This window comes from Tursiops truncatus, chromosome 2, assembly GCF_011762595.2.
Source record: "Tursiops truncatus isolate mTurTru1 chromosome 2, mTurTru1.mat.Y, whole genome shotgun sequence".
NCBI classification, from domain to species: Eukaryota; Metazoa; Chordata; class Mammalia; order Artiodactyla; family Delphinidae; genus Tursiops; species Tursiops truncatus.
In genome coordinates, this window is record NC_047035.1 from 137424054 (window position 1) to 137434623 (window position 10570).

Here is a 10570-nt window from a genome sequence, read left to right on the forward strand (position 1 = left end):
TTGAAAAATTACTAGGGAGGGACCAGGCTCAGAACAGGCTCAGAACAGGAAGGAAAGGTGTTGGGCAGCCAGGGCACAGCCAAAGGCAGCTGATTCAGGCACCGTGGCCATTGGAAGCACACACTGGATGCTACTGCGGGCCCCAGCAGAAGGAATTCTGATCTGACCTGGTGTCTGTCTATCACTTGCTCCTTAGGTGTGTGTCCAGGTCCCGCTTGTGTGGCAGGTCAAATATTTACCTGGCCTTTTAAGTTTCTTATTGAGGGTTAGGCCCAGTCTCTCACCAAGACTCACATGGTGGGGACATCTTCAAATATAGTGGGAAGTTCAGGTTCTCAATGGTTCCGCTCAATGGAGGTGTCCATCACATAAGGCCATGGAGTGTTAGGGGGAGTAAATGGTATATAACATGACCCAGTGACTCTCAAATATTTCCCCTAAAGGCAGAAGGGATGGAATGTATCCAGGTCAGGCAGTCCAGCCTGGATCTTGAGACTGTAAGCTCGTGTAATGTTCATTAAGCAAACACCTCAATGTGCCAGGCCCTCTTCTCAGCACTGGGAATATATCAGTGAACAAAGAAGAAGATACCTCTGCTTGGTGGATCTGTATTCTAGTGTTTCTTTTTGAAGCCTCACGTTTCACTTGAAAGTGAATGTAGAGTTTTGCATTTTATTTTGTAACACGGACATAATAATGTACCCATAACATATCAGGGTTTGTTTCAATACGATAGTAATGGCTTCCTACTAATGGACTACTGGCTGTGCTGCCCATTTGCCTGAAGATACAGAAAACTGTGTCTTTATGTGTCTATATCTGAGCACGTTCTGGGTGACACCAAGAGCAAAACTTCAAACGAGTGTATGGGAGGGGAGAAGAGAAAGTTGGGGTGCCAGGGCCCTGTGGGAGGGAGGCAGAGAGTGAGAGAGATGATGGAAGGACCTGGGGCCCTGCCAGCCTCTGCCAGGTTCCAGGAACAGAATATTCTGGAAGCACCTCCTTCTGTCTGCTGCAGCAGAAAGAACCACGGGCTTTCTTTTAAGGGATTCGAACAAGGAATAATCCTAGACTAGCAACAATGTGTTCCTGGGGGCAGTGGTCTGGGCTGATGGGCAGCTGGCCCCAGATCAGCACGGACTTGGAACACTGTGGTCACCATGTGACCTGAGAGATGGCATGTTGCTGGCAGCAGTGGGCAGTCGGGAGCCCGAGGGGCAGGCGTCCTGCAGCTGGGAAAAGGGGAGTGACTTCCTTTGGCAGTAGTGCTAAAAGGGTGTCATTGGTTCTAAGATTTGTTAGGGACAATGTAGGGAGGGAAGGAGGCCCAGACGGACACTCTCATGCCATGAGCAGCCTGGTTGCCCAGATGGGTGGTTTTGGAGAACTTTGTTTCCTGAGGAAGATCATTCTTCTTCCAGGCAAAGCACTGGAGGGATTTATGGGAAACAGATGCTGGTTGGAGTGGAGGTGAGGGGATGGGCTTGATCTGAGCATCTGCCACCCCCCCCCCATCTCACCACCCCTGGTCAGAAGTAGACCCAGAAAAGACCAACTAGGACAAACCCTCACCAGCCCAGCCTGGCTCCAGAAGAGACCTCAGATTACAGCTCGCACATTTTGTCAGCTAAGAAAGTCTCCATGAGGGCTTGGGCTGCAGCTGGGCTGTCGTTGACCCAACAATTATAAGAGGTCACACGTGTCGTGCTCACTGCAGGTCAAGCACCGCTCTGGATTCATTTGTTCTTCCCAGCAGCCCTGTGAACTATGTACTCACTGTCCCCATTTTCACAGGCACGGAGAGGTTAGCTGGCCCAAGATCACACATATAGTAAGTGATCGAGCTGGGATTTGAACCCAGGCATGTGGCTTCAGGATCTTAAACCCTGCTTGGTATTAACTTTGTACCTTATACCCAAGAAGAAGAGAGCAGCCAATATTGTTTCAGCACCAGCTATCTTACCATGTGATTTAATAGCTAATTTCATTTCATCTTCAGGGATATTATTATTGTCATTCACATTTTATAGATGATGAAACTGAGACTCAGAGACTACATTGTGTAGTTTGCTCATGGTCACAGAGCAACACCTGACAGAGCCTGGATTTGAATACAAGTTTGTCTCACTACAAATCTCAGCACATGATAAAACCTCAGTAAATGCTGAGCCCTTTCCCTCTTCTCTTGGGTCTAGGAGTCATCTCCTGGCTCCTGTGTGTCCTGGTCTGGCTGCAGTGCCCCACCCAGAGGTCCTGCAGCAGCGCTCCCATCTCAGCCAGAACACTTCCTGTTGGCAAGCCAGCCAGAAAACTCCAGAGAGAGTGTGGAGTCCTTAGACAGGCTGATGAAGCCTTGCCGACTCTCCTGTGACCCCCTGCATCTCTACAAGCACCTTCGGACAGAAGCCAGCCGCATAGACAGGGTGACATGGATTGGCAGTCAGCAGCTGGTCCTGAGGAGGGCAGCCAGTAGCCCAAGGCCACAGGACAGAACAGACCCTCTTCTCTCCACTCAGAGGTGGATTGAGGAAAGCCAGCTCCGTGATTTTTCCAAGAAGCTGTTCCAGAGCCAGAGAATGGGAACCTCTCCACCCCGGTTCTGTTCAGCACCTCAGACCTCAGTCTGGGGCTGGCGTCAGCTGGAGTCATCCCAGCATAGAGGAGGTTATGGCTGGCCAGCTGATGAGGGCTGCCTCTGGCCACTGCCCCTGGAGACAGAAAGCCCAGGCCAGGCAGGGTGCAAGGAAAGGGCTTGAGGCTTGGGCACAGGGGGGCTTCTCCAACAACAGTGTATGCTAAAAGGCAGTGGGAGGCCCTGGCCACTCAGCATATGGGCTTGGTGGCCACAGAACCCCCTACCCAGACCCCTGGGCCCAAGTCACCTCCCATCCCCCTGCCTTTGGAGATAGGCATGTGCGGGCATCTCTTAGCTCCTCCCCCAGCCTGTCCATCAAGGTTGCAGGGAATGTGGAGACCAACTGGCCAACTCTCCTTCCCCTGACCCTTCTTCTCCTAGTGGTATATTTTTCAAACTTAAATTTAATTTTCTTATAATGGTAATATATTTACGTGGCTCAAAATTAAAATGTCCTAAAAAGCCACACATTGAGAAACCTGGCCTCTGCCTGGGGCTCCAACCATTCTCCCCTCAGCTCCCCTCCCCACCCAGGACCAGGTAACTCCTCCACTGCACTCATGGGAGTCCTTCCTGTGCTCCTGATGCAAATCAAGCATATACAGGTATATTTATTTTTATTTCTCCCCCTTTTATTACTTAAAAATAGCATACTAGGCATCGTTTTGTATCTTACTGTTTTGAGTAAATATATCCTGGAGATATTTCCTTATCAATATTTGGAGAGCATCCTCATTTTTTCCAGCTGTATAGTACTCCCTCTTCTGTCTGTACCTTGGTTTATGAACCAGCATCATAAAGATGAGCAGTGGTTGTGTCCAATCTTATTTTGAAATGAGATCTTGGATGGAGTTTGATTCACGCCAGGCTGCTCGGGGTAGAGAAGGTGCTGGGTGAGGCCAACACCCTACTTGCTACCCCACTGCCTCACCAGAACCCTAGCGCTCCAGACCACAATTTTTGACCAATCTGCTCACCTTATGAGTAGGAAACTGAGGCTCAGAGCAGGGACTAGACTCATGTGGTCACGAGTTACCCTGGGGAAGAATTGAACTAGAAACCAGATCTCTTGGGCTCCGCTCTCCAGACTACTCACGGTTCATCCCCTGGGGGACCAGACCAGGGCAGTGGCGCCACCTGACTGGAGTCAGAGCAGATGTGACTGCGGACCCAGCTGTGAACGAACTCCAGATCTGCCTCTCTCTCGCTCTGGCCTTCCAATTCCTCTTTCATTATTTGGAATCAGCCCCTTTGTACTCCCAGCAGGAAAGAGCTCAGGGAAGAGGCAGGGTGAGGAGGGGACCAGGGGTCTCTGGCCCTCCCCCCACATCTTGTAGATGAGGAAACTGACTCACCCAGCAGTGAGTGACCTCCTCAGGGTGACATAGCAGGTTTGTGGCAGAACTAGGGTGGATGGGGCATAAGCCCAGCCTGGAGGATGCTGCTGCCACACTTGTAACAAGCAGCGTGGGGCAGTGGAAAAGCAGCCGGCCTGGGAACCAGGAAACCTGTGTCCTGTCTTTGATTCTGCCAGACACAGGGTGACTCTGGACAAGTCCTGCCCTCTCCCTGGGGTCCAGCCGCACCTCCTCTATGGCAAGAGGGTTGGACTAAGCAGAGGACCTTTAAGCTTTCTTTTGAATGCCAAAGTGAGTGGACTAGACCTTGTCTTGGAACTGTGACAAATGACCCTTAACCTCCACCAAAAGGGAAGGATGGAGTAGCCACCCTCATGAACCATGAGGCTTGAGTAATGGGCACCTCAAGTGAGCCCTTTCCTTGGCAATTCTTTTACTGAACCACAGAGGCATTGCTAACCTCCTGGGAAATGAGCTCCCAGGGTTGAGTTCAATTTCATTCAGGAAAATATAAGAATATGAGATTCTTGTACCCAGACTTGGTGAAGTCAATGCATACTTGCTTTTGTGGATTAAAAATTAGTCAATAGTCAACCTAAGAAAGAAATGGAAAATTTTATTCTAGCTAACCTGAGGATTGTAAATGGGGAGACAGTCTCTCAGGAAGCTCTGAGAACTGTTCTGAAGAGGTAAGGGGGGAGGCCAGTATGTATGTGACTTGGGGGAAGGGTTACATGCAACTAAGCACACAGCTTGGTAGAAGGTTACTGTTGTTTGCAAGGAGCAGATATCTTAGTTAACGGTTTTAGTGTTTTTCTAAGTATGAGAAGATGCAAGAAACTAGGTTCATAAAAATTTCTGCTGAAAATGTCTAACTATCTGAGGGCCAGTTCTGCCAGTTTTCCCAGATCACAAAGTGTCTGAATCTGATCTTTGTCCTGAATTCCTTTCAGGGTGGTTTGTAGGGCAGTGACTGCAGTGGCTAATGACTTGATTCTTCTAGAGCTGGGTGGTGGGCAACATTCCTTTTTTTTTTAATTTAATTAATTTATTTTTTATACAGCAGGTTCTTATTAGTTATCAATTTTATACATATTAGTGTGTATATGTCAATCCCAACCTCCCAATTCATTCCACCACCACCACCCCTCCTCTGCTTTCCCCCCTTAGTGTCCATACATTTGTTCTCTACATCTGTGTCTCTATTTCTGCCTTGCAAACCAGTTCATCTGTACCATTTTTCTAGATTCCACATATATTCGGTAATATATGATATTTGTTTTTCTCTTTCTGACTTACTTCACTCTGTATGACAGTCTCTAGGTCCAACCACGTCACTACAAATGACCCAATTTCGTTCCTTTTTATGGCTGAATAATATTCCATTGTATATATGTACCACATCTTCTTTATCCATTCATCTGTCGGTGGGCATTTAGGTTGCTTCCATGACCTGGTTATTGTAAATAGTGCTGCAATGAACATTGGGGTGCATGTGTCTTTTTGAATTATGGTTTTCTCTGGGTATATGCCCAGTAGTGGGATTGGTGGGTCATATGGTAATTCTATTTTTAGTTTTTTAAGGGACCTCCATAGTGTTCTCCATAGTGGCTGTATCAATTTACATTTGGTGGGCAACATTCTTTATTACACAATCCCCTCCATTTTGGTCTTAATTTCGACCAAGGTTTGCGAGGCATTTCCTGACCATTTTGTCCCAGGAATGCTGATTCCCAGGTCAGCTGAGGATTTCACTGATAGACCAGTCAATGTGCTATTACTCATCTAGTCCTGGTAACAGTAGCCAAGTGCCTCTGGACCACGTGTCTTACTAGTCTGTCAGCTCCAGGAAATGGTTCCCTCCTGTTGCTTCTTCCCATATCTAGAATCACACTATTACAGTCATGGCTCTTATAGACTATACATCAGGTCAATTGTTTCAACTCACCTGGTCATCACTATTTTTATCGGAGACTCAGTCACATATTTGTTAATGCGAGAAAAAATAATCTTGTAAAAAAAGCAGAGTACAAATAATATAGCCTGTGACATTAATCAGGTCATAAGGAAGTAGTATTATCTTCTAAGGAGTTACATGGCTGGGTCCAGAAAAAGAAAAATTCATCTTTATGGTGGAGCAGGTATTTCTGCCCTTGGGGAGGTCTGGTTAAGGCACAATGCAGATGCACAATGCACACCAGAAGGGAGGGAGGAGGCCCAAATGGGCAGAGAAAATTTTTATGTTGACATTTTTCTTGTCTTGCCTTAAAATATGAATTTTATTTCATTGCTTCTTAACATTTTTCTGCCGCAGTTATCCCCTCCTGGGAGCACTCCCCCTCCACCTAACCTGCCACTGGGTGAAGATCACATGCTTCACCCCAGGACTGGAGTGAGTGGCAGCAGTGAGGGTCCTTCCCCTGTCTCTCCCCCAGGCCCCTCTGGCCCAGGTGACACAAGGATGCTGGGCTCTGAGCCTCTGTGGATGCGCTTAATCGAGGAAGAAGTCTTGGTGTGACTTCCAGGTCACCAGTTACTGCAAAGGCCTGCTGGTCTCAATGCACACAGACACACGCACGTGTGCCCACACACACACAGCATGCACACAGACACACACCTCCAGGAGCTGGCAGGGCCCCTTTAAGAGCTAGGGGACAGGATATTGGACATTCGGGTGGGGCTCAACCTCTCCTTTCCTAAGGCTGGGACACTCCATAGGCTCTGGCTGAGGTGAGGGCAGGAGATGGTGGAATGGTGGCACAGAAAGGGCAGTTTGGGTGAGGAGGGAAATCAGGTGGGCTGCCTCTGAGCTCTAGGCAAATTTGAGGCAATTAGGATTTGATGATTTTGTGGGGTTTGTGTTTTTTCTTTCTTTTTCTTTAAATGGTAAAAAAAAAAAAGAACATTATGGATTTGGGATAAGGGACAAGCTTTTTTTTTCTATTACTGCAAGAAGGAGCTGATGGGAAACAGAAGTTCTGGGGAATTTTTAAAAAATTATATACATTTTATAGGTCACATTATTCATGAGTCCCAGAGAAGCAGGAAGCAGCAGCAGAAAGCAAGAGGCACAGAGAAACACATTTAAGCAGTGCAGTTTGACTGTGGCGGCAGCAAGGCCCACCCACCCCAAGCCACCTGCCCAAGAAAATTTGAAAAGAAGCTTCCCCATTACAAAAAGGATCACCCAGTAATTTTTGCCCTCCTGACCATCATTTGCCCTCCTGGTCATCATTACTTTTATCGGAGGCTCAGTCACACATTTGTTAATGCAAGAAACAATAATCTTGTAAAAAAGGCCGAGTACTAATAATAGAGCCTGTGACGTTAATCAGGTCATAAGTAAATAGTGTTATCTTCACCATTTTTCTGAAAAAAGAAAACAAAAATAAAACACCCAGGCTAATATCACCGTTAAGGTTGGCAGTGGCCATTTTTGTCTCCCCGCAGAGGCAGGACATGCTGTTTTGAACACCGAGGCAGGAGGGCCACATCGCTGCCCCTCACAAACACTGCAGAAGGTTGTCTCCAAGACCCTGTGATTTTTTGCCAGGTCCTTTTTTTGATTCCCCAGAGAGTAGCTGGGTTGGAAGGTATACCAACTACCTTTAAGGTGGCCTCTAGGCAGTGGGTTTTTGTAAGCCTGGAAAAATTCTAGAGCCAATCTCAGGTGTGGCTGAGCACCAGGTGGGGCCTTAGAATCTAGAGGCTTTAATCCTCCCGCCCACTGGAAATTACTGACATCCAGAGTTTTTTTTTTTTTAACTTAAAGGGGAGGTGCACTGTACACCCCCCTCCACTGGAAGAACGGAGGCCCAGTGCCTAGCTACCCACCCCACACCCCAAACCCGCACACACACACCCCAACGAAGGCACAGCCAGGGGCACAGGCATGCTTTGGCTGTGAGGCCCCTCCGGAGGCCCAGGGTGTGAACAGCTGCACAGAGGGCTGTGTGAAGTGGAGTCAGCACCTTAGGAGGTGGGAGGGGGGCGGTGGGCAGAGGAGGAAGAAGCTCAGGGTCCCGGTGGATCAGAAGAAGGAAAAGAGGAAGAGGCGGTCAGGACACAGGAGACAAGAACACAAAAATGACCAGAAAAGGGCCAAAAAGCAGAAAATGTAGAAAATAAGAGAGTGAAAAAAGAGGCAAAACAGGATCTGGGCAACCACACAAAACAGGAAGGAGACAGAGCAGAAGGAGGGAAGGAAACAGGAAAGAGAGCGAGATGGTTGGGGAAGGATGTGAGCAGGGAGAGAGGGGACAGGAAGAGGACATCAGAACTCCGTGTAGAAACTTCCAGTTAGAAGGGGAATCTGGAGCCCCTGGGTTGATCCTTAGTCCCTACAAAAGCCTCTTGGGCCAAGTATGCCATGTCGGCTGCATAAATCAGCAGGTTGATGGCTGTCATTACGGTCACAGCCAGTCGTTGGTCCCAGATGCACACCAAGGAGGTGAGTCTGTCTCTGCAGCTCCCATTGCTGGACCGCTGGGGCTGGACACCAAACTTCTTACTGAACTTGTAGAGAGGCCAGAGGATGTAGAAGAAGATGGAGAGCACGGTCTGCCCCGACAGGAAACGTGGAAAGCGGACAGGCAACTTTGTATCTTCATCGCAGTCAGACCCCTTCACTATGAAGTTCATGGCCCCCAGGATGAAGCAGATGGAGTACATGGCCACGTACCACACCAGTGCCAGCTGGTGCTGGTACAGGTAGGGGCTGCTGATAAAGATGAAAATGACACAGGCCACATAGTTCTCCAGCCTCCTGAGCATGCCTAGCAACGTGGGCACACAGTTAGATATATCGCCAGGCCAGACCCAGACCCAGGCCACTTCAGTGGCGTAAAGCACAGCAGCCATGCAGGCGAATGTAGTGGTGGTGATGGTGTGGTTCTTGGTGGGGTCTGGAGACAAGAACTGGATGTAGGTGATGCGGAAGATGATGGAGGCTGAGAGGCAGACGACGGCAAAGTAAACGGCGTGGGAATAGAGAAGCCGTCCCAGGAGCAAGGGAGGCAGGACTGGAGCCCACAAAACCCCACCATGAAGATGATGTGGTACACAGTGAAGCAGAAGCACCGATGAACATGCACCAGTTAATTACGTCACCCTTCAGAGTGTCCTCACTGGCCACCAGCAAGAAGGGCACACAAGTGGAGAGCAGCTGCAGCAGGTGGAGGAAGAAGCCCACGATGGGCACAGAGCCCAGGTCTGAGGATGAGCACGCAGTAATGGTGATGATCAGGCAGGTTACCATCACTGCTGTTGTAACCTTGCTTGTTTTACAACCAAAGCCTTGTGAATAGTTAAACACAGCTCTGGGGTTTGATAGACTGGTTCCTGCTTTGCTTTGCCTGCTTTGCTCTGTCTTTGTTCTTCTTTCTCCAGAAATATATGACCACTGACCCCTAGAATACTGACCCTCTGATCTGGACAATGTAAGGACCAGACTCAAGTTTAAAAGCCAGCAAGGCACCTCGTGGTTAATGTAAAGGTCTCCAAAAGAGAAGAGCAGGGCACCCCCAGCACACAGCCTGCAGCCATTTCCTGCTTCCCTTCTTGTATAAATCCGGCTAAAACTTGCATGTAAGGAGTTGGTTCTTTTGCGCAGTAAACCTCCTTCTCCCCTGGCTGCCGGCTTCCTTAAGATAAAGCTACTTTTCTTCTACCCAACACTTACCTCTCAGTGTTGGCTTCTTCAGCGACAGCCAAACCTGAGCTGGGTGACAAATGTCTTGCAGCCAGGCAGGCGTCAGGTTCCCGAGGCTCCGGCCCCTCCACCTCGTCCTGGGGTGAGGAGGGGAGTGCAGCTGGGAAGGTCGGGGCGACAGCTGCTTCTGGTCAGGATCTACAGCCATGTCAGCAGTTGCCGAACTTGTTCGTTTCCGGAACTTTCTCTGTCTTTCCCCACTCCTTGCCGACAGCCTGCTTCTGCTTTCTGTTGAGAGAAGGAAACTGGCCTCTGAAGGAGCAGCCGAGTTCTTGAGCGAGTGCAGGGGTGTGCGCCCCGGAACCCCTTCCCACCCGTTTGGGCATATTCTTTGCCCTTTGGGACTTTGGGATCAGTTTGGACACCGCGGGAGTGGGTAATGGCTTGTTTATGACTGCACCAGTATCTCCCCGAGGGAGAATTTGTTTGTTTGTTTTGAAATCTGTTCTGGGGAGCCAGTGAAGTGGGGTCTCCATCCGTCCCTTCTAGAAGTCCACTAGGACGTATCTTGGCAGCCTGGCAAAACTGTAGCTACGACCTTATAACCGAGAAAAATAAAATGTTATTTTTAATTTTTTTAATTTTAATGCAGCCTGGCCCATGTATGTTTTTGATTCTGAAGAATGGTGGCCCCTGAATGGGTCTCTAAATTACTCCACTATTTTGTAGTTAGAACTGTTTTGTCAAATATCTGGTAAATGGGAGGAAATTCCATGTGCAGGCCTTCCTGTTACTCCATAATAAGGGTTCTTCCAACAAGGGCACTAATTTAATGCCCTAAAAAAAAAAGGGAAAACGGCCCTTAAAAAGGGAAACTACACTGAAAAGTCCACCCCCTTTACAGATGGGTCTTTGCAGGCAAGGGAG

The 10570-nt window shown here is 48.6% G+C and overlaps 1 protein-coding gene across 2 annotated transcripts; it reads right to left on the reverse strand.

Annotated features, from left to right (window-relative positions):
• Window positions 1-6912: 6912 nt before the first annotated feature.
• Window positions 6913-9952, reverse strand: LOC117311138 (myeloid-associated differentiation marker-like). 2 transcript variants are annotated; one of them, XR_012330279.1, is made up of 2 exons: window positions 9674-9952; window positions 6913-9204 (listed from the first exon to the last, which is right to left on the reverse strand). XR_012330279.1 is itself a non-coding variant. In XM_033852108.2 (2 exons), exons 1-2 carry the CDS (start codon window positions 9849-9851, stop codon window positions 8293-8295), a joined length of 828 nt encoding a protein of 275 aa, XP_033707999.1. In that variant the 5' UTR covers window positions 9852-9949; the 3' UTR covers window positions 6913-8292. The 2 variants fall into 2 exon arrangements, 1 of the variants encoding a protein (XP_033707999.1); XM_033852108.2 differs by having other exon boundaries at window positions 6913-8942; window positions 9674-9949.
• Between the last annotated feature and the right edge of the window lie 618 nt (window positions 9953-10570).